General features: G+C 43.2%; 1 protein-coding gene across 3 annotated transcripts in view; it reads right to left on the reverse strand.

The window, feature by feature from the left end:
• The window catches only part of LRGUK (leucine rich repeats and guanylate kinase domain containing), an 83,603-nt gene that overhangs the window by 20,963 nt on the left and 37,960 nt on the right, over positions 1–24,680 (reverse strand). For all 3 annotated transcript variants that reach the window (XM_045004792.1, XM_045004959.1, XM_045004875.1), the window contains exons 11-15: positions 20,315–20,434; positions 9,411–9,507; positions 8,245–8,358; positions 4,570–4,771; positions 3,279–3,392 (exon numbers count right to left, since the gene is read on the reverse strand). In XM_045004792.1, coding sequence (XP_044860727.1) covers positions 3,279–3,392; positions 4,570–4,771; positions 8,245–8,358; positions 9,411–9,507; positions 20,315–20,434 — 647 coding nt within the window. The remainder of the gene's footprint in view (positions 1–3,278; positions 3,393–4,569; positions 4,772–8,244; positions 8,359–9,410; positions 9,508–20,314; positions 20,435–24,680) is intronic.

A 24,680-nucleotide genomic window follows, 5' to 3' on the forward strand; every position in this document is an offset into this window, starting at 1 on the left:
AAAACTACAGCCGCAAATAAGGAGGCTGGGCGTCAGTTTAGCTAATGAATTACCCTTAAATATCAATTTAAAATGTAAAGGAAACGAATATTTATATTATGGGAGTGATTGGAAAACCCAGTCAGGAGAAAGGCCCCACTGTAGTAGGTGCAGTACAAAAGTAGCTCTCTCAAAGTACCTACAGTCTAAAGAGAAGAGTAATAAATGAAGGGTGGAGGAGAGGGAGACAATCAAACACATACAATCTTACACACACATTCATATTTTGTGTATGTTTGGTTTTGTAATTATGTAATAAATAAACGCCAACTTTCCCCATATGTCCCTCAGCCCCGCCAGCTCAAGTTGCTGATATGCAGATACTGGGATTTCTAGTGATTAGAACAGGGGAGTTATGGGCTCCTGAGTTCTATTCCAGGTGTGGCAAGTGATTTACTGAGCCTGATTTTCAGACATGCTGAGCATCCACCACTCAAACCAACTTCAGTGGGAATTCTGAGTGCTCAGCACCACTGATAATCAGCTACAGCCCCAGTGTCCCATCTGTGAAATGTTGTGAAGTATGTATTACTATCCAGAGTGTTGTGAAGTTTACTTAATGGTTATAAAGCACCAAAATCTTGGATGAAAGCTGCTATGTACGCGCAAAGCATTATCATCATGCTAGTACAGTAATTTCTTCTATAAAAAAGTGTTTCAAAAGAAGAGCTTATCGATTCTCTCCCAGTATCTTTACTCTGTACATGAACAAAAGATCTCAAATGGCAGCTCATTAAAAAAAGAATTAACAACCTATCATAATATCACAGAACCAATCTTCTCCCTTCTACTCTCTTACTAAAAATGTCCATAATAAAGTCAGCCTTTAGGCAAATTCTTTAAAATCAATTATTTCAGACAGTCCATAAGAAGAGACACTCTCTCCAGAACTAAGATAGTTAAATTTATTTAAACTCCTATAAATGAAGCTCGAAGTGAATTTAACGATGCATAGTCAATTAAAAAGTTACTTTATGGAGAGCAAAATTACCAAAACCCGGTACTATTAATGGAATTTCTGTGGCTAGCTACAAAGTATAAATTGACACAATTCCAAAATGTGAAAGAATATTAAGATGTTGTTAAAGGAATGTCAGGTGCTTTAGACAGAACATATTATAATTAGATAAGAATCTCTTCTGTCCGTAATCCTTCCACTTTGCTCTCCCTCCTGTGCCAGAAAGGCCCTAGTGCAGCTGTTCTCAAACTGTGGGTTGGAACCCCATTTTAATAGGGTCACCAGGGCTAACTTAGACTTGCTGGGGCCCAGGGCTGAAGCCCAACCCCCACCACCCGGGGCCTAAGTCCGAGCGCTTCAGCCATCGGCGGCACGGCTCAGGTTACCAGCCTCCTGCCTGGGGCTGAAGCCATTAGGCTTCAGCTTTGACCCCCACCCCACCCGGGGTGGCAGTGGGGCTCGGGCTGGCTCAGGCTTCTGTTCCCCTTCCTGGGGTCATGTAGTAATGTTTGTTGTCAGAAGGGGATCACAGTGCAATGAAGTTTGACAACACCTGCCCTAGTGTTTTAGCAGGATTGCAAGAACAAGACACAGCATACATGGTAACCTGCTTCTCCAAAATCCAGTCAGCCCCACGAGCCTTCCCTAACCTCAAACAAACACTGGCACTGCTAGAAGTGAAAATTAAGACAGTCCAGATTTAGATTACAGTTACTGGTTTCTTTAGAAAGCTACCTGTCATGGTAGTATCTATATGTAACAATCCATGTTGAGGCATTTCATTCCCCACAGATAAATCAACATTTATTAATTTTTTCAGGATATGAAACCACTTGACATGAAAAAGTGATAAATTTGACACTATTTTTCATTAACGTTTTTGCGCCAGTCTTACGCGCTCTTCAGATTCTCCTACCTGCAGCCTTGCGAGCCATGCAGAAGGTCATGACTACTGGCTCTTCCCCTGTTTAGGAAAACAGTCACCCTCCTTCAGCACTGAATCTAAACCAACCTGTGCACTGTGGAAGCTCTTGGAGAAAAGAGCTATCATAAACAAGTTTCTTGTCTTCCTTTATTACGCAAATCCCTGTCAAGAAACTCTCTGTCTCCCCTTCCTCATTCCCACTGGGGGCTCTGTTAGCTACAGAAGTGTATAGTCCAAATAGAGGAGACAGAATGGAATCTAGGGCCAGGATAAGGATGGATTTCTTTAATAACTTACTTGGCATTAGGGAGAAGCATGTCTCACCATTAGGGTCTTCACCATAGAGTTAGCTCAGGTGTCTCCTCTAAGTCTCCTCCTGTCCACACATCTGAATTTAGTGGTGCTTTACACCTGAGCTAGCTGGCCCAGCTGCGGGTATGAGTGAGAGCCTGGGTTCCCCTTGCACTCAGGCTGGTATGCCACCCACTTTGCAGTGAGAATACAGGCTAAATCACTTGAGTGCTGATAGTCCTGCAGTGCCCTCCCACAATTCCCGTGTGTCCAAAACGATAGGCAAGTTCTTCCACAATTCACTGGGAAAGACTCCTAAAGAGGCTTAGTTTACTGCAGCACAAAGAATGATGGGATATGCCCCCAAAGCTCTAGTGACACACATAAAGGCGTGCAGCACCACTGAGGACAAAGTAACTCGGATGTGACTGTGAAGTGTGGCTGTACCCGGGCTAGGTTAACCCTGGTGTCAAATACCCAGGCTAACTCGGCAGTAAAGAATTACTATTAAAAGGAGACTGGGGTGATTGGCCAATGGCAAGAGTGATCCTGATTTGGAGAGACCTCATTCATATCTCTGATCACCCTGAGGCGAGGAGGAATGTAAGTGTTCAGTCTCACAGCCCCGTTTCTTTTTTCTCATTAGTCTGATAGGCACAAAGATGTCAGCCAAGGCGACATGTTTTGTGTTGTGAATCTCTCTTAAAAACCTTCCCTGATGAGTGGATGTCTATCAGCTAGGGAGTAACCTGCCTCCATATAACATTAGGGTCACACAATGCGCTCTTCCCAACATTGTTCTCCCAAGTCAGTTGCCATATAAAGTAACTGTAAGTAACTGGAAGGAGCAGCATCACAGACTCGGTTCCTAGGAGAGGGGCAATCAGGGAGGCACATGACTCAGTGGGAGGCCTGCAGTTTTCACAGGCCAGTAATCACGGAGGCCACCTCTCTCACAGATAGAGCACTAAGGTTTATAATTGACAAGTAATTAGTAACACTCTCCTAATAAAGTTGGTGTTAGTTCCTGACTGGCAGGCACAGTTGGAAAGTCATGTACAGTACCTGTGAATACTTTGTCGTCCAAGATCCAACTGCTGTCCAAATCTGAAGTCTGTATCATACCTAGGTATTCCTTTATGAGGAGACTCAGCTGTGTGTATGCCTCATCGTAATCATCTACAGGAAAAAGATGCACATTTCAAGGAGGGAGGGAAAGGATGTATGATAAAAGAACAGCCTTGCACCAGCATGAAATTATAACATCACAGAAGTCAGAGATGAAAATGTCCTGTTAATTCACCCAGTCTACCTCCCTACCAGTTTGGGCTTATTCTCCACAATACATTCTCTGGTAAATGTATTCCCAATCTAGCTGTAAATGTTCCTCAAGTGATGAGGTGAATCATCCACAGCCTACTACCGTGAAGAAGCTTTTCCTAAATTCAGCTATATTCTAAATTCCTATAAATCAGACTAAATGTTCTCCTCCTCAATCTGATTTTATTTATTGCCTTTTATTTCTTCCGTTTTAGACTAAAAAATGTAAGGCTCCCTATCCCTGGCTTCAGGTGCCCTTGACAATAATTAAAAATATAATTGTAATAATTCACAAGGCCAGCAATTTCATCTAAACCCTAGACCCAAATCCACCCCAGCTATGGCCAGTCAAAAAAAAAATAATAAACTAGGAAAAATCCTCTGTCCTACCACTTGCCACCCTCCCTCATGATGTTCCCTAACTCCCTAAACAACAGGGAGAAAACATTTGTTTCACACAATACCACAAAAATCAACGGATTCAATTATTTTACCCCAAGGAGGTGATCAAGTTTCAAAGTAGAAGGGTCCTCACAGAGAAGGCCCTTGCAGCAGCTCCTCTTTTATGCCCCTGCGGACGTCAACAGTGGCAGTATGGCACAGAGTAAAAGGCAGCCATGTCTCAGGCCATTTAGGGCCTAACAGGACGAAAACACACTGAACTCCATTCAGAAACCAACAGACAATTAGGCCCAGATCTTGAGGATCTGGGTCTTAGGGAAGACCATTAAACTTCAGTGCAACCGCCTCACAAGAGACATTGCTTAACAAATGTGCAGCTGAATTCTACACCAGGTTCAGTTTCTTTATGGATTTAAGATGTAGCTAGTGCATAATGCAGTAATTCAATCTTGAGGTGACAAAGATACAAATCTGCAGTTCTTTATGTCCCCAGGCTCAAACCAGCTACTTTGAGCATCAATTTGCCTTCCCTAGTTTTTGTTTCAGAAACGACTTTATCTGCATGGCAGTTTGGGGGCATCCGTTGCCATCACCCTGGGTAATCAGATTCTTAGTACAAAAGAGATTAACTCACCCGTGTTAATTACCGCATCAAAGTATCCTGGAAAATCCTGGTTTATTTTGATATACATGTCCACTCTGGAGACTGCAGTTTCAATCTCTGGCCTGCTAAACAGCCCCTTCCTCCGCAGATGTCCCTCGTATTTTTCTTTGTTCATTGGTACTAACAGGATATATCGAGGTTCAAAGTAGGTATTTTTCAAACTTTGCACACCCTTTAAGATTAGACAGAAAGCACCCAAAAATGTTTTATTCCTGCAACTCAGTGACTACTTCCTGTTAGGCCCTATCCTTTCTTCCCCTTATTTTGCATGTCAGAAGTCATACTACTGTATTTCTTACAACCATTTTCTGACCAATTTACACCACCAATGAATTTGGCCCTTTCATTTTTACAGTGAACAACAGAATCTTCTTCTCAATCAGAATGTTTTTCTAACTGATGCTGAGCAGCCTGATAACTTTCGGAGAATGAGGGTTTTTTAAACCACAGTGGGTTTATGATGGTAAGTGAACTGATTTTGAATTTCTGACAGCATCCCTTGTACCAAACCATGAGATTCTGAGAAAGGGGGACATCTACATCTGCACTAAACATACCTGAATAACATAAAGAACTAAAAAATACAGTACAGCATGTGGCATTTATACAAGATCATAAAGTACTTGGCACAGATCAACTGGCTTCTATGTTTAAGACTAAATTCTGCATATGTGGCTGTATAATGGTGAGGGGAGGAAGGCTAATATGTAAGGGCTGGACAAAACTGCAGCCCTCTGCTCTGGGTAGCATATGGGGTGCTCCATCCTGACTTCCCCCACAACCATCTGTGATATACAAATCCCCAAAGGCAAAGGAGGGAAGACAGAGCTATATAGCTCCATCCCACCCAGTCTAGGGCTGGGCCTAATCAGCAAAAATGAGTCCTGAGTGAGTCCCTTATGCCCCCAATCCTATAAACATGAACATGCTTAACTTCAAGCATGAGAACAGTCCTACTGACTTCAATGATACTGTTCAAGTACCAAAGTATTTGTGGGATGAGGGTCTTACATACCTACACTTAGGGCAGGTCTACACTACAAGCTTGGATTGGCGCAGCTGCACCGATGCAGCTGCACAGTTGTAGTGCTTCTGCTTAAGACACTCTCTCCCGACAACATCATCATTTGCATCACCCAGCCAACATACCGCTGGGTTAAGGTCGATATAAGTACGTTGCTCAGGAGTGTGGCTTTTTCACACCCCGAGTGACCTACTTATCCCGAAGTAAGCATATAGTGTAGACCTGGCCTTACAAATAAAAATGGATCAGAGGGTGGCACACAAGGTGGTGGGAATAGAGAGATGCAAGGAACTCCTGGTGTTTGCAGTAAGCTCTGTCTACAAAAGCAACAAAATGTGCCTTCTACTGTAAAACAAATCAAAAACCAAAGACGTGACATCACTGAAATGAGAGGTGGGGATGGAGTCTATGTGGAGGCCAACAGAAACTTAAAACTGAAGATGTATCTGAAAAATAGGATTGAAACTTAAATTGTACGCCTAACGTGCACATGCAGCCACTGCAATTTTATGCTCAAATGGGGTAACTGTATGCACCAACGGCCACGTTAACAAGGGATGGGTCCTGAAAGTGCCCTGGAACGTGTAGTGTTGCTCACTGTGTTGCAGAATGCAACAGGAACTGAAATGTAGTTACTACAAAGGGGACAAATTCTACCACCTAACAGTGGTAGATTAAAGGGAATTAAATGGCCCAAATTTTTAGCCTCAGTTCATGAACCATCATTAAAATGTTCTTTTAATAGGCATGAATCACTTTTGTTAGGGGCTTAAGAGATGATAATGAACTTGAAGCCTTTCCATTTCAGATGCATAACTCACCATTATGGTTTGTCATCAACAGGTAGAGTCCACAGCAACGCAGATTGCTGCATAATTATTACACGCTTTAGAAGTCTGGCACCAGAGGCATTTCTTAACTAGCTGTCCATGATATTGCTCTTGATAATATCCAATAAAGGCACAGTCACTTCCTGATTCATATACAAGCCCTAACTTCTCCATCATTTAGTAATACACCTATTTTGAGAAGCATTCAAGCTTTATGAGGCACATCCCGCTGTATCATGTCCAGTTTGTCTTCACTTGTGAATTTAGGGTCCTAGCTTGTGAGAAGCTGAGCATCCTGTTGAAGTCAATGGGAGCTGAGTATGCTAATAGCTCAAAACAGGCACTCAGATTGCAAGATCAGACCATTTCATTGCTGGCCCTTTGATACAGAGCTATCACTATATAGTGTCTTGTACACTTCTGGCACTATAGAAATGATTAATAATAATGCACATAAACGACTCCCACTGAATTTTGTAGGCACCTAAACTTACTCGGCACCTACGTATTTGCAATATAACAATCCCTAGGCACCAATGTTTCTGTCTCTGTGTATGCGCACTGCTGCCTCCCGCTGGGCCCCCAAGTCCCAGAGCAATCTACAAACCAGAAGAAGAAAGATGTTCGGCAGCCTAACCACAGGCGGGGCCTGATCTGGTAGGTGTGCTCAAAGGCAGCCTACCAAATTGGGCCCCTCAGGAAAATTCACACAGGGCATAACTTTTCTCCCAGTGGTTAGGGTACTCATCGGGGACATGGGAGGTGCCTGGTTCAAGTCCTTCCTCCACCTGAGAGGAAGAAGAGATTTGAACTGAGATCTACCACCTCTTAGGTGAGAGCTCTAACCACTGAGTTATGGGGTATTCTGTTGTGGGGCTCCCTCAATCTCTCCTGTTGAAGCTATTCCACTGTGGATCAATAATTAAAGAGTCATGTGGGCCAGAGAGAGAGTGTGAGGGAACACAAGCATATAGCCCAGTGGTCAGAGCATTCACCCAGGCTCCACTCAACCTACTCCAATGATTCTTTAGTTATTTATCCATAGTGGAAAAGCTTCAACAAGAGAGATTGAGGGAGCCCCATAACAGACTATCCTATAGCCCAATGGTTACAGCACTTACCCAAGAGATGGTGGATCTCAGTTCAAATCCCTTCGCCCTCTCAGGTGACGGGAGTACTGGAACCAGGCATCTCCCACATGAGTATGGGTATCCCATATGTGACTTGCTAGCAGAGACAGCACCTCCCTGCAGCCTGAACTTAGACACCTATCTCCTTGAGTGACTTAGCACACATCCCTCTGGTCTTCCTCTGGCTAGCTTAGGTATCTCCCTGCCCGGCATGCTAGCTTTTGTGAATAGCATTCTAAGGCCCCTATCTCTCCCCATTCATTGTATGGGGAGTCTAGGCACCTAACTAGGGGGTTGTGAATCGCAGTGTGTTTCTATGATTTTCTAGACTCCCAAAAGTTGTGTGGGGGGGCGGGAGGTTGATGCTCAGCTTAGCAACGTCTAACTCCTTCTGTGCATCCAGGCCTAGTAACCTGCCCAAGGTCACACAGGAAGTCTGCAGAAGAGCAGAAAATTGAACGTGGGTCTCCCAAGTCCTAGCTTAGTGCTCTGACCACTGGGTCATCCTTCCTCTCACATGAGAAGAATTCTCCTAATGAGAATTATTTAATTAGAGCAGAAACTACAAAGGTAAATGTTATTCTTTTGGCTTGATAATGGACACGTTTCCATGTTTTGTTTTTTGATGAGGTTATAATGGTTAAGTAATAGCAATGCCTACCTCTATTTCCAAATGAACACAGCTTGCCAGTCCCTCTCTGGCAATGGATTCTACAGTATCTCGTCCTAATCCATAGTAATGGCTGTTATATTTATAGGTTGCAATAAATTTCCCCTGAAATTAAAATGGTGATGTGTCATGACAATGGAAAGACTGTAATGAAAACAACTTTCCTAAAGAAGCACAGTAAAAATGATTGTTCTAGACTTGGTTACCATTAGTATACCGCGCCACAAAGCCTAAATCATCAGTGATAACAAGGCCACCTGGGGTGTAAAACTTGCAGAGAGCAGCAAAGAATAGGCCTCAAGGGTGCAGGCTTGTACATTGTTTGTGAATAATAAAACATCAGCTCATTGAAAACAAGCAGCTGACAGGTTACAACTTTACACTGGTTATTCATTCACCCCGCAAAGAAGCACAAGATCTAAAGCAAGGGGCATCTTCCTTTGACAAAGCATCAAAATGAATGGCAGCACAGGATAAAAGAGAAGATACCAAAGAGGAAAGTGGATACACAAAGCGAACCTGCAAGGAGAACATATACTTGGGAAGTAAATTTCAACAGGGAAACTTGGCAAATAAAACTTTGGTGCCCAGTAGTGTGTGTCCAAAGATATTCTTTGGAAATTAAACCACCAGAAGCAGTAGCTGGAGATATTCTGTCTATAGAGAGAAGAGAGGCAGGTACAATGCCTGGATCAGTCTGCTTCCCTTTAAATCCTGTGCTCCCCATAGGACTCCTAGAACACTGAGAAACATGGCAGGACCCTATCCACAAGCCTCCTTTTGGCTTTCTAGCACCCCTATTCTCCCCAGCCCCCAACCCACCCACCCACCCACACACGGTATTTGCATATGCAAATGACCTATTATTTATTAATATTACAATAGTACCTAAAGACTCCAACTGATCTATGTGCCCCATAGTAAAAGGTACTGTAGCTAAACACAGTAAGAGACAGTCTAGCTGACGATTTGCACAAATAAATACCTGATTTGCACATGCAACTGTGCTCACTGGACATGCATATTAGTCATGTAATTGTGCACACGTCTCATTTTTTCTGAAATCAGGCCTTTAGAGACTTTTTTGTTTAAGGGAGATGCAGTGAACTCACTGATACTACAGGATTAGGCCTACCAAACACAAGTCCAATTCTTACCATGTTCAACATACTGTCAAACACCTCCTGAGAAATGAAGTAGTAATCAAGTCTGTTGTCTTCTCCGAAGTAAGATGCCCTCGTGGTGTGACAGGGGCTGGAAGATATATGGTATGTTAAGGGAACCACCAGGTTTCAATCATTTAAAAAGCTGGTGAAGGAGGGAAGAGCACTAGAAATCATTTTATTTTAAACAGAGAAGAAATATGAGGACTATAAAGAGGTGCAAATCATACCACTAATGCTGCATATTTGAAAGACTAACCTATAAATGCAAAAAAACTGTATTAATATAACCTTACATTTGGGCTATAAATCCAAGCCCACAGGACTGTCTGAGTGGAAGCTGTCACAGCACCATTAAGTAGAGAAGTGATAAATTCATCCTCCCCCGTTCCCCCCTTGGCTAGGTTGACTCCTGGCTGATAGATAGGAATCTTAAGGTATGGCTACACTTGCAGCTGTACAGCGCTGGGAGTTAAAGCTGTCTTCGTACAGCTGAATAGGGAAAGTGCTGCAGTCTGGCCACACTGCCAGCTGCCAGCGCACTGTCGTGGCCACATTTGCAGCATCTGCAGCGGTGTTGGGAGTGGTGCATTATGGGCAGCTATCCCAGCGTTTAAGTGGCTGCAACATGCTTTTCAAAAGAGGGGGGTGGGGTGGAGTGTGACAGGGAGCGTGGTTTTTTCCTCACAGACCAGATAAGCAGCTGCTCCGAAACGGACCCTCCCACACCCCTCCCGCCCGCCGTGCTGCTTCTCTCCTCAAGCAAACACTAGCTGTGGACGTTCCAAAGGGAGCTCATTCACAGCAAACAGTAGCTGTGTTTGTTTTTTAGATAAGCAGCTCCGGGAGCCCCGAGTTCACAACAAAACAAACAGAGGCATCACAACAAAACAAAGAGAGTTATCTTTACTTAAAAGCATTATGGGAAGGTTCTGGAGGTCCGTTACAGCGGCGTAAGATTATTCCCTGTTTACACTGGCACCCCAGCGCTGCAGCAGCACCAGCGCTGTTCCCTTTATTCCTCTCATCGAGGTGGAGCACATGCAGCGCTGTAGCCAGGGAGATACAGCGCTGTGTGTGCCTTGCCAGTGTGGACAGGGAGTGAGTTACGGCGCTGTAAAGCCACCACCAGCGCTGTAACTCTCAAGTGTAGCCAAGGCCTTAGCTATAGGAAGGGGTGGTGGGAGGCAGGTTGTGCAATTGACAAAAGTAGATGGAGGGACTAGTGGTGAGCTCCAATCCCTAGCAGTAAGCAATGGGGTTGGCTGGAAGTAGGGGAGGTAAGGGAGCTATTTAAAATGCACATTTAAAGATGCAAATTTAAATGCTATTTAAGGGCAACAATTTGAAGTATCTGACACATGAACTTTCGTTCGAGATGAGGGTCATACAAATATGAATCTGGCCAAATAGCAAAGTCTCCATATGAAGAAATTTTAATTTAAAGGCTCCAGTCCCTTCCTAAACATTCTGTTTCACATAAGCACCAGCATATGGTTCTCAGTCACTCCTAACAGTGGGCCACATTCCTGAGAGGTGGTACTTTGCTAATAGTGCTTTTGTACCATAGGACAAGCAGAACAAAAATGTTATGCATAGACTTACACTGACAATATTTTGTCTCCTTGGCTTTTTGACTGATCCATCCCAGGCAAAACATAGCAAAAAATACTCACATCTAAATATACGGAGCCTGGCTGTGTTATTAAAACACTGATAATGGATGTTAACCAGTTTTGCAAAATAAAACTGGACAAACAGCTCGTATGGTGAACTTTGGGTATTGAAGCCTCAAGCTGGAGATCACAGAATGAAAAAAAGCCATGTCACACTTTGGGGCAGCATTGTCTAGGTCTGGAAACTGTGAGTCTGGGCACCCAGATTTCATTCCCACGTGTGACACAAACATGCTTTATTTGGTATGGGTATTGGGTAACTGATGATACACAGAATACTTGTGAGCCTGGTTCTTATTTATATTTAAGCCCTTTTACATTGCCAGAGTAATGTGAATGAGAATCAGACCCTTGTATGTCTATTACTTTCTATGCCAAAACCTATGTGAGTACATGTACCATTTGCATTTAACTTTGAACTGCTTAGGTTTCTTTCAGCTCTATTTTCTTCTTCCACAAGTGTTTCCTAATACCATAAACTAGTCAGCACCAAGAACAGTGGGTTCCTGGTCAATGACTAAAGCTCCTAGGTGCTACAGCAGTACAAATAAAAACCCATCAACAACGAGGCCCTTCTTGTTTTTATTTCTTTTGAGTTTTTGTAATGAAAATCTTGTAAAACCTCTCTTGTTTCTCTGTAATTTTATTCATTTGATCATAGAAATCTAGGGCTGGAAGAGACCGTGAGAGGTCATCTAGTCCAATGGTTTTCAACCTTTTTTGGACCAGGATCCATTTGTAAACATTGGTGGCCAATCCCAACCTAGTAAATAGCTTAAGTAGAAAACAAACAAGTATTTTGGCCCCAAAATACTTATTACCTATTACATGTAATATTCATTAATAATAATAACAATAGTAATAAGTTAAAGATCAACAGTCAAAGTTAAAGGCAGAAATCAATATCAACAGGAACAGATTAACAACAGTATAATAAATCCTAGGTTGAGAAGCCTGAGTTTGCTGCTCTTTAATGAGTTTATCAAAGTTTGGTGTAATTGTAGTCAGTACAATCTGAAGGTCGTGTTCAACATCCAGTCTGTCTCTGCTTTTGTTCTTCAGTTGAGTCAGGGCAGAGAATTCAGTTTCTCACACGTATGTTGTACTGACAGGCAAAATGACTAACAGACTGGCAAGCAAGTGCAGGATATTCCAACAGCAGCACTGCACCAAAACTGGGGAAGGCTCATTTCAGTATATTTTCTCTGTAGACTGTGATCACAAGATAACTCGACCAGCTGAGATCCTTCCTCCATAGGTAGACTAACATTTTCCAACACAACTCCAAATGGATCCTGTATCCATTCTTTTCCCTTGAGTTGTTCATCTGGAAAGTAATCGCAGAATCTTTTGTGCAATTTAGTTAAATGATTACTGATCGTTTTCTTCAGTGTTTTCTGGCCAGAAGAATCTTTCCAATTTTTTTATTTCTAGACTAGAGACTCATTATGAAACATGTCCATTCTATCATTTGAAACATGTTTGTTCACCAGAGAAAGTTTTTTTTTTTTGAATGCAGCAATTTTGTCAGTTTGCTCAAAGCGATTGTGCCCTCTTCCCTGTAAAGACGGATTCAAATAATTCGGATAATCAAATATATTTGCCATATATGCAACATGAGGAAGCCATGTGTCATTACTGAAGTGCTTTGCCAGGTGAGACTTTTTTTCCTTCAAAAAAAAAAAAAGCTGCCAACTCACCATTAAATTCATATACATGAGACAACACTTTGCCATGGGACAGCCAGTGAACCTCAGCTTCATAAAGCAGATTTACATGTGCACTGCCCATTTCCTGACAGAAAACTTGAAAGCGTCGTGAATTCTTGGCATTTTGTTTGATGTAATTCACAATTTTGATAGCATCTTTAAGAGTTTTGTGAAGCCATGTCTTTAGCTGCTACTGCCTCCCTGTGCAGGACACAGTGGTTCCACATTGGATTGGGTTATTTCAAAAGGATTATTTGAACAATTTCTGAATGTTTCTCTGTCATTGAAGTGGCTCCATCAATTGTAACACCAACACACTTCGACCAGTTCTATCCCACCAACTCCAGGTAACCATCCAATGCAACAAATATATCAGCAGCAGCAGCAGTAGAAATAGGCAAATCCACACTAAACAAGTACTGGATAAGGTAACAAGCCTTGTGGATGGGGAGAAGGGATAGATGTGGTATATCTTGACTTTATTAAGGCTTATGATACTGTCTCGCATGACCTTCTCATAAACAAAATAAGGAAGTCCAACCTAGATGGAGCTACTATAAGGTGGGTGTATAACTGATTGGAAAACCATTCCCAGAGAGTAGTTATGAAGGGTTCAAAGTCAAGCTGGAAGAGCATGTCAAGTGGAGTCTCACAGGGATCAGTTCTGGGTCTGATTCTGTTCAGTATCTTGATCCATGATTTACATGATGGCATAGAAAGGACACTTATAAAGTTTGCAGACAATACCAAGCTGGGAGGGGTTGCAAGTGCTTTGAAGGACAGGAGTAAAACTCAAAATGATCTGCACAAACTGAAGAAATGCTCTGAAGTAAATAGGATGAAATTCAGTAGGGACAAAGGCAAAATATGCTAGGGTAACTCCTCACTTTAAGTCATCCCGGTTAATGTAGTTTCATTGTTACATTGCTGATCAATTAGGTAACATGCTCATTTAAAGTTGTGCAATGCTCCACTTTTACGGTGTTTGGCTGCCTGCTTTCTCCACAGGTGGCAGCCTCCCTATGTCCCCCCACAGCGCCTCTCACCCACCGGCAGACCCCGCGGATCAGCACCTTTCCCCCTCTCCCCCCGCCTCCTGCCCGCAGCAATCAGCTGGCTTGCAGCGTTTGGGGGGCAGGAGGGAGTGGGGAGGAGCGAGGACTAGGCGCACAGGCTCCCCCTCCCTCCCCTGCCTCCCGAACACCACAAGCCAGCTGATTGCCCCGGGCAGGAGGGAGGGGGGAGGAGCGAGGACTTGGCGCGCCTCCCCTCATCCCTCTCCCTCCCCTGCCTCCTGCCTGGGGCAATCAGCTGGCTTGCAGCATTTAGAAGGGAGGGGAGGGAGGGGGGAGGAGCGAGGACGCAGCGTGGGACGTAAAGGGGGAGGAGGTGGGGGGGAGAGAAGAGGCAGGTCAAGGATGGGGGTTTGGGGGAAGGAGGGGAGTGGGTGGGCTGAGAATTGAACCCCCCTCTCGCTCCTGGTGCTTGCAGAGTAGGGGAAGCTGCTGCTGCTGCACAATGTGCTTCTCCTAACCTACAGCACCTTCAGCCTCCTTGCCTGCCTCATCCCCAGTGCCACTGGGCTGTGCCTGTGTGGGGTAAGGCAGGGGCACCTCCCAACTGTAGTACAGTACCTGTATTAAATTGCTTGTTTAAAATGTATATAAGGCCTTTTGTCTGGCAAAAACAAATTTCCCTGGAACCTAACCCCCCCATTTACATTAATTCTTATGGGGAAATTGGATTCACTTAACATCGTTTCACTTAAAGTTACATTTTTCAGGAACAGAACTACAACGTTAAGTGAGGACTCACTGTACTTAGGAAGGAATGATCAGTTGCACACATACAAAATGAGAAATGACTGCCTAGGAAGGAGTTCTGCAGAAACGGATCTGGGGGTCATAGTGGATCACAAGCTAAATATGAGTCAACAGTGTAACACTGTTGCAAAAAAACCAAACATCATTCTGGGATGTATTAGCAGGAGGGTTGTAAGCAAGACACGAGAAGTAATTCTTCCACTCTACTCCGCGCTGATAAGGCCTCAACTGGAGTATTGTGTCCAGTTCTGGGTGCCCCATTTCAGGAAAGATGTGGACAAATTAGAGAAAGTCCAGAGAAGAGCAACAAAAAAATTAAAGGTCTAGAAAACATGACCTATGAGGGATGATTGAAAAAATTGGGTTTGTTTAGTCTAGAGCAGTGGGTCTCAAACTTTTTTACTTGTGACCCCAGGGCCGGGTCTAGGTACCAGCGCTCCAAGCATGTTTCCAAGGGGCGGCACTTTCCAAGGGGCGGCACTCCAGCTCCTTTTTTTTCTTTTTTTTTTTTTACTTTTTGCTTGGGGCGCAAAAAGCCGAGAGCCGGCCCTGAGCGGAGGTGAGCTGCGGTGGTTGGGTGCACTGGGAGGGCTACAGGAAGTAACCCGGGGGGGCAGAGGAACTGCTCCCCCCAGCTCACCGCCGCTCCACTGCCTCCTGCTCCCCGGAGTGCGCTGCTGCTCCGCTTCTCCCCCCTCCCTCCCAGGCTTCCCACGTGAATCAGCTGTTTTGCGGCAAGCCTGGGAGGGAGGGGGGTGAAGCGAAGCGGCGGCAGCGCGCTCAGGGGAGCATGTGGAGCAGAGGTGAGCTGCGGCAGTGAGGGGCGCCCCTTGCCCCCCAGCTCACCTCCACCTCCTCCCCTGAGCACGCCACCGCTCCGCTTCTCCCCCTCCCTCCCAGGCAAGCCTGGGAGGGAGGGAGCGGTAGGAAGGGAAATGAGGCGTGGCTGGGGGAGGAGGCGGGGCTGGGGATTTGGGAAGGGGTTGGAATGGGGCAGGGACGGGGCGGAGTTGGGACGGAGCCGGGGGGTGTGGGAACATTTTTTTGATTGGGGCGACAAAAAACTTGGAGCCAGCCCTGGGTGACCCCTTTCCAATAGCGAGCCTCTGAGTGCAACCCCCCCAATAAATTAAACACACTTTTTAATATATTTAACACCATTATAAATGCTGGAGGCAAGCGGGATTTGGGGTGGAGGTTGACAGCTCACGACCCCCCATGTAATAACCTTGCGACCCCCTGAGGGGTCCCGACCTCCAGTTTGAGAACCCCTGTTCTAGAGAAGAGTAGACTGAGAGGGGACATGATAATAGTTTTCAAGTACATAGAAGGTTGTTTCAAGGAGGAGGGAGAAAAGTTGTTCTCCTTAATCTCTGCAGATAGGACAAGAAGCAATGGGCTTAAATTGAAGCAAGATGGTTTAGGTTGGACATTAGGAAAAAGTTCCTAACCGTCAGAGTGGTTAAGCCCTGGAACAAATTGCCTAGGGAGGTTGTGGAATCTCCGTTATTGGGGATTTTTAAGAGCATGTTAGACAAATACCTGTCAGGGATGGTCTAGATAATACTTAGTCCTGCCATGAGTGCAGGGGACTGGACTCTTGAGGTCCCTTCCCATCCTACGATTCTTGAAAATCACTTTCCCACACGTGCCTCACATAAAGCAGCAAGATAGTGTGATTTGATACATCTGTATCAGTCTGTAAACAGTTGCTTACTGAAAGACCATCAGTTGTTTGCCGTTTGAGGTCTTCTGAGAAATCGCAGATTCTTCCCTGTATTGTATCACTGGAGAGAGGGATTGTTTTTAATTTTTTTGGAGCTGATTCACCCAATAATTCAGTGCACATATCAATAGCAGAACTAAAATTAACTTCTCAGCGACCGTGTGAGCTTTTTTACATTTCACAATGCAGCGTGCAAAAGGTAAGCAGCATGCAATGCTTGCTCTCAGATAGTAGATACATATTCAAGTGTTTTTGTGACATTTCCAAATCTTTCCTTTTTTATTTAAAAAAATCAAGAGGCTTGTCTTTATAGGTAGAGTGCTTTGTCTAGAAATGCCTATGTAACTTTGATGGTTTTAACTTTCATTTGCTAACAGTTCACAGCAGATGACACTCAGTGGCCTGTGTTCACCATTTCAATCCTCAATAATGAAAACCCAAACTTTAAGTAAACAGGGTTGTACCTACGATTATTTTTCTTCTCAGGTTGTGATGAATTCCTACTGTCACTTGTACTTGCAGTTGCAACAGAACAGTTTAAAAATGTATCAATTTCACTGACTAAAGACTCACTTTGGGATTAAAATACACACTCTTCACTGGAAGTTCTCATGGAACACTTATTTCCCATAACGCTTCCCGCTTTGGATTCGATTGTCTAATTGATGAGGCTACAAATGGGTCACAGACCCCAGCTTGGATTCCGTGATTTGATGTGACCTCTGTGACTTCAGCCCCAGGTGGCAAAGCTCTTGGCTCTTGGCCCCCCATGGCAGGGCTCCGGGCAGCCACGACCCTTTCCTACATTCTTGCGACCCGCTTTTGGGTCACGACCCATGGGTTGAGAAACACTGAACCGGTCCATCCCCTGAAGCAGGATCTTGACCATCCCTGAGATGTTTGTCTAGCCTGTACTTGAAAACCTCCAATGATGGGGATTCTACAACCTCCCTAGGTAACTTACTTAATTTATATTTGGAAAGTTTTTCCTAATATCTAACCTAAACCTCCCTTTCTGAAAATTAAGCCCAATACTTCTGGTCCTACATTCAGTGGACACAGAGAACAATTGATCCCGGTCCTCTTTATAACTGCCTTTAAAATATTTTAAAACTGTTATCAGGTCCCTCGTCAGTCTTCTTTTCTCAAGGCTAAACATGCACAGTATTTTTTTAACTTTTACTGGTGAGTCACGTTTTCTAAACTTTTCATCATTTTTGTTGCTTTTCTCTGGACTTTCTCCAATTTGTCCACATCTTTCTTAAAGTGTGATGCCTAAAACTTAACACAGTATTCCAGTTGAGTCCTCATCAATGCTGAGCAGAGCAGGACAATTACTTTCTGTGTTTTACATACAACCCTCCTATTAATATACCCCTGAATAAATAAATATCTAAGTCGGGGGAGGGGTATTCTTTTTTTTCCCTGTACTGAGATCTTAGATTTAACGTGGAATAAACTCTTTTCTTTAATACAACTGAATTATAAACCACTAAGGAATTAAGTTTATAATGCAGAGGCTGACAGATCCTTAACTGTAGTAGCACTAGCGTGTGCCACTATTTTATCAGTGAACTATGGCAAATGAGAACAGTGTGGTGCACATGGACCCTATAAAACTTTAACTTCAAAGACTTGATTTTCTCAAAGATATTAGAAATGTATCCAGCTTTAAAGGTCATTCCTGAGCACAAACCAGATGGTCTCAGTGTCCAATTTCATTTTATTTATTTTTTTGAAAGACTTTTACCCATTACAACTTTTTTAATTGCAAGGCCATGTTCACATTTGAACTGCCGGGATATCTTACATGAAATACATTTTTAATGAGTGGAATGTTTGAAATTTAAAACAGTAAGCCATAAAATTGCTGAAATCTCCACTGAATAATTAAAACACAACTTTGCTTTGTAGTTGCAATGTTCTGCTCTGTTAAAATTCTCTCTCTCTTTTTTTCTCATACATAAAACTTTAGAGGAATAATACATATAAAAAACAATGCTTTTGGAAAACAGATAGTGCTTGGAAAATTCGGGCCAGTTTTCAATTAGTTATAATTTCCAAGCTGGTCTCTCAAAGCACTCATTGTGCATCAAATTTGATTTTTCCAATCTTGTAACCGTCACAACATTTCTGTCAAAAAGTCCTTTGGACTTGCTAGTCATGTGAGTTAATCTAGCATTATAAACATATTACAAACACAGAGCAGATCTTCATATTACAGCACTTGAATTTAAGGAGGTGCCTATTATATAACATCACTGTTAGTCAATCTAGGGTTCTATGGAGCTGGGCATCCAAAGAACTAATTCTGCTTCTACATTGTCACCTATTATATATGCACTTAGGGCTCTATTCTTATGACATATTATATTAGTACCTAGAGACCCCATTGTGTTAGCTGCTGTACATATACATAGTAATGTATATAGATATATACATAGTCCCTGCCCTGGGGAACTTATAGTTTAAAATAAGGCAAAATGCAACAAGTGAGTGTAGCAAACAGACAGAGAGGATTGGAGAGATGATAAGAGCACCAGTAACACCTGGCTACACAGATTACTGCTATGTGTACTATATAGAACTACCTTTGAAATGTAGAAGTTACAGCTGGTGAAGAATGAAGCATGCCCATTTGCTTTGTCAGAATTAGCTACAAAAAGTATATTATGCTGTTTCAACTATCTTGAAATTTAGACTCTACAGCTGGTGAAGAATGGAGGATTCCCACTTTGTCGGCATTAGTCACAGAAATCATATTGTAATAGTTCGGTAATGACACTGGCATCCTATTCACTTCTGGATGCAATATGTACGTGTCCCATATAGATGCACCCTAACACTTTTGTAGTGGGCTGTTGCAGACTGACAATTTCTCACAATACCCTGAATGAACTTTACTGAATTAAGTTAAACCTTACAGAATTAGTTTTAACATCTTTGGAGTTCATTGTATTAAAAATGCAATTGTGTATGTGTTATCATGGAATTGTATGTATTTCCATGGGAAAGGTAAATAGGAGATGAGCAGGGGGTGATTAGGCAAATTCACTCAGGTTGTAACATCTCCAGAGAAACCACTCCCCTGGCAAAGTATACATACAATATTTCCAACTGGATTCTCCAGGGACTGACAGACAAGGAAAGAATTTTTGGATAAATAGGCTGGTCTTAAACTGGCTCACGGCCTTCTTCCTGATTCAGCAAATGGACAGAACCCCTGGTCCTCGGCGAGTCCCAATCCTCAGGGTAGGGATTGAAGGACTGGGCCCTCCAGAATCCATGTTAGGGTTGGGGTTATTCTGGCAAGCTTTTGGGATGCATGTAAGTTCTTTTATTGTTTTAGTACATTTTCTCTGTAGTGCTTTGTACCTTAAGACTAAAGGAGGCTTGCCTAGGAAGTGCTGCATGGAAACTTATATCTGTTGACAATCACTCTGTTGACTCTGAAGAGAAAGCACGCAGGTGTCCTTGAGCAACCTGTCTGTGCTGGGAAATACAGCGGGAAGGCAGGGAACTATGCAGCCTGGGAACACCCTGGTCCATGGGTCTCCATCCAGAAAGGCAATAGCTGGGGAGCTGGAAGCCAAGAGTAGGTGCCCTTGCTGAACTTGAGGGGAAATACAGGTGCAGTTGCCCTGAACTGTGACACTGGGCATAATAATATAAACTAAAGAATAAGTTCAGATGAATGGATGGATGGAGAGACAGATAAAAGGAGCAGTAAAAAGGTGCTGATTTTGCTTTTCAGTTCACCTTTAAAGGAATCTTGATAATTTATACAGCATATTAAAAAATAAGTAGATATTATATGATGACTTCAGACAGCCTAGATCAAGTAGGAGACAGAACACCTTGCAATGACCATTTAACAGTGTTCTGTAATATTTAACTTTAATAAAGCAACAATTTGAGCCTTGACCACAATCCATCGTCTCTTAAACTGAGGGAATAAATTTACCTGTATCTGAAGAAATTGTTGAACTGTCTGCAGATTCTGTGAGAAAGTTCCCGCTTTCCACAGGCCATGGGTCCAACTAATATTAACATGGGGTAAGGAGCATCAAGACTAGGCAAAGTGCTGCAAGGAGAGAAAACAAACAAGGCACTATTACACTTCCTACAATGTCAAGTATCAGAGGGGTAGCCGTGTTAGTCTGGATCTGTAAAAGCAGCAACGGGTCCCGTGGCACCTTGTAGACTAACAGACGTATTGGAGCATGAGCTTTTGTGGGTGAATACCCACTTCGTCGGATGCATCCAACGAAGTGGATATTCACCCACGAAAGCTCATGCTCCAATACGTCTGTTAGTCTACAAGGTGCCACGGGACCCTTTGCTCCTTTTACTTCCTACAATGGACACTTGTACTGGCATCATACAGGTCTTTGGGAACAGCATATCATCAAGGGAACTGACCTAATCTAATCTAGAGGGTGGGGTGGGACACCTAACTGGCTTCAAGACTGAGCTTGATAAATGTATGGAGGGGATGGCATGATGAGAGTACCTTCAATGGCATGCAGTCGATCTGCAACTGCTAGCAACAAATATCTCCAATGGCCAGTGATGGGACACTAGATGGGGAGGGCTCTGAGATACTACAGAGAATTCTTTTCCAGGCATCTGGTTGATGGGTCTTGCCCACATGCTCAGGGTCTAACCGGCTGCCATATTTGGAGTCGGGAAGGAATTTTTCCCCAGATCAGATTGACAGAGACCTTGGGAGTTTTTCGTCTTCCTCTTTGGCATGGCTCACTTGCAGGTTTAAACTAGTGTAAATGGTGGATTCTCTGTTACTTGAAGTCTTTAAATCATGATTTGAGAACTTCAGTAAATCAGCCAGAGGTTAGGGGTCTATTACAGGAGTGGGTGAGTGAGGTTCTGTGGCCTGCAACATGCAGGATATCAGACTAGATGATCATGATGGTCCCTTCTGGCCTTAATATCTGAGTCTATACTATTCATGTCATTCACCGCATAGACAAAGAAAGCAATTGAAAATCAAGTGTATGCATTTATGCATGATTTAAACATGAAAACAACACAAAATATTTCATTAAAAAATCCCATAGCATTTTTTGCAAAAAGAAGGATGTTAAACCTGGTGTATCCTGCTCAGACTGTAACTTGGATTTACTGTCTTTTCTGAAATTCCCTCTTCAGTTACAGTTGCTGTGGACTGTTAAAGAGTTGCCCAGCTCCACCTCAGACATGGCAACATTTCAACAGTGGGGTAATTGAGTCTTGACCATATGTAGGATCAATCCTGCAGACCTTTATAACTCTCATGGAAGTACTATAATCTCATTGACTTGAAGGGTTTGCAGGATCAAGGTGATAGTTTGTAAAGTGCTCTACAAATGGGATGAAGGACACTAAGGATTATGGGCCCAATCCTGTGTAGCACTAAGCACCCTTAATTCCCACTGACCGAAGCATTCTGCAGGATAGGATGCAAAGTGTTTGCAGAAACACTGAGGCCTAACTTTAGGTGCCCATTTTTACAATATTTTAGCCTAATCCATAGTAAGTGGCTTGATTTTCAGAAGAGCTGAGCATTCAGCAGCTCCCTTTAAAGTCAATGGGCTTTCGTAGATGCTCTGCACTTTTGAAAGTGAGGCCTATTATTAGGTGCCTACATATGGAATGTAAATTTAGACATTTTGTTTTTTAAAATCTTACCAGAGATGTTAAGATTACGTCATTTGATGTGACAAACACCAGCTGAAATAATTTTTTAAAACCCCACCTTTTTTTTAAACTAGTAAACGGCTTGACCCATTTACGTTTTCTTTTAAAGAAAACAGATCACATCTAGATTCCAAACTTCAGACTAATGTGATTTAAAATAGCTGAGTATAAATGCCTGAAAACAGAGTGTATAATGGAAATAGCAACAGAAGTAGATGATTAATCTATCTGAAATAATGTTAGCTGTTAAGCATAAGTGAAGGGAAAAAATTAGATAATTCAGAGTAATGGCTTCTCTCCTGCATCAGCTCACACCAGCAAAACAGTTCTATCTGTCTAGGTACTGATATAATACCATGCTCTCTTTGTGCCTCTAAAGCATTAATGAATTTCTTCATCACAACACTCCCGTGAAGTAGGGAAGTGCTATCCTCACTTTACAGATGAGAAACAGAGACACAGATTAGATTTAAGTGATTTGCCCAAGGTCACAGAGGGATTCTGTGGCTAAACTGAGAACTGAACCGAGGTCACTTGCATCCCAGTCTAGTGCCCTGTTCTCTAGGCCAGTGTTTCTCAACGACCGGTCTGTGGATTGGCACCAGTTCCTGAGATCTCCCTGACACAGTTTAAGAAGACAGCAAGCCAATCCCTGGCATCAAAAACGTTGAGAAACACTGCTCTAGACTACCCTTACACCCTTGGGTTAGGATGTCAGTAGAATCCCTCAGAAGAAGAAGAGGTTACTCACCTCGTGCAGTAATGGGAGTTCTTCAAGATGTGTGTCCATATGGGTGCTCCACTTCAGGTATACATGCGCCCTGCATCTTTTTGGTAGCAGTGCCCATTTGGCCCACACACGTGCCCTACACATCCTCATGCCCTTCACCGAGGCTACGTAAGGCTGCACAGTGAACAACCAACCCTCAGTTTTTTCCTCATCGCAAAGTCCCACAAGGGAGACTCCGAAGGTGAGGGGAAGGAAGGCAGGTACTGGAGCATCCATAGAGACACACATCTCAAAGAACTCCAGTTACTGCGCAAGGTGAGTAACCTTCTCCTCCTTCTTCTTTAAGCAGTGTCCTTATGGTGACTCCTGAGCCGTATCCCCTTACAGAGGAGGGAGCTTCAGAGCAGAGTCCAGTACTGAAGAGAGAACTGCATTGCGAACTGCAGCACCTATCTAACGGCATGAACCAGAACATAAAGGTTAGAGAAAGTATGTACAGAGATTCATGTTGCAGCGCTGCAGATTTCAGCATCTTTGGGACATTTGGAATGTCTTTGAGTAAAGCCACTGTGTAGACTGTGACCCTGTAGAATGCTCCCCACTCTGGGGGGAGGTTGAATGTCAGCCAAGTCATAACAAGCAATAATACACCCAGAAGTCTTTGCAGGGAGATCACGGATCCCTTGGATCTGTTGAAATTCAGAAGATATTTTAGGTAAAAACATAGGAACTGGTTGTAATGAGACCTTTTCATTGTACCTGGAGGGTCTGCCATTAAGGCCCCCAGTTCCCTGACACTCCAGGCAGAAGTGATAGCCACCACTCATGGTGCATGGTAGTCTAATGAGGCAATTAAGGGCAAGGTTCAAGTTCTAGATTGGAGTAGGGTCTCCAATTTTTGGGAAAAGATTCATTAGACCTCTTAGAAATTTTGACATGAGATAAGTGAAAACTGAAAAACCTTCTATGGATGAATGAAAGGTGGTTATATCTTTCAAGTTTTTTGATTTTGATATCAAAATTGAATATCAATTTTGATAGAGGTCATAGAAAGCTCTGATTTTTTCAATTCTAATAGGTAGTCTAGGACATTGGAAAGAGAAGAGCAGACAGGAGAAACTTGTTGATGGGTACATTAAAGACTCTTTCATTTTTTAAAGTAAATGCATCTCGTAGCCTCCTTCCTGCTGTTTACCAATACCTGTTGCACATCTGATGAACAAAAAGACTCTTACCCACAAAACCATTAAGGAGCCATGCTTGGAGCTGCAGAACATCCAGGTTAGGGTGAATTGTCTGACCAACATCATGAAACATCTCGCGGGGACTGGTCAGAAGCCACCAAGGTGGGTGAGAGGTAAGTTGGATGAGGTAAGGATACCAGACTTGTCTTGGCCAGTTGGTGCAATCAGAATGACTTTGGCCTTGTCCTCCTCGATCTTGCTGAGGATTTTCAAGAGCAATAGCACTGGTAGGTATGCATAAAGGAGACATTTCACCCATGAGATGAGGAAGGCCTCTCCTGGTGATTGGGGATCAAGTCCCCGCTCAAACAGAATCTATTGCATTTTGCATTGGCTGCAGTGGCACAAAGATCGACTTCTAGACACCTTTAGGTTAGAAATATGTTGTGGAGGGCCTAAGAATCCAATTCCCATTTGTAACTCTCAGAGAAGCATCTTCTGAGGTTGTCAGCAGTGGTGTTCTGAATGCTCAGAAGATAAGCTGCTGAGATGACTATCTGGTTGGCTATGTGGCAATTCAAGAATTTCATCGATTCAGCACAGAGTGATGGGGAACATGTCCCATCCTGACAATTGATGTAGAACAAGCAGGCCATGTTGTCTGTCATGATCTTGATGGATTTGTCTCTGATCAATGGGAGGATGTAGGAGCAAGTCCT

This window comes from Mauremys mutica, chromosome 1 (genome assembly GCF_020497125.1).
Source record: "Mauremys mutica isolate MM-2020 ecotype Southern chromosome 1, ASM2049712v1, whole genome shotgun sequence".
Classification (NCBI taxonomy): Eukaryota; Metazoa; Chordata; order Testudines; family Geoemydidae; genus Mauremys; species Mauremys mutica.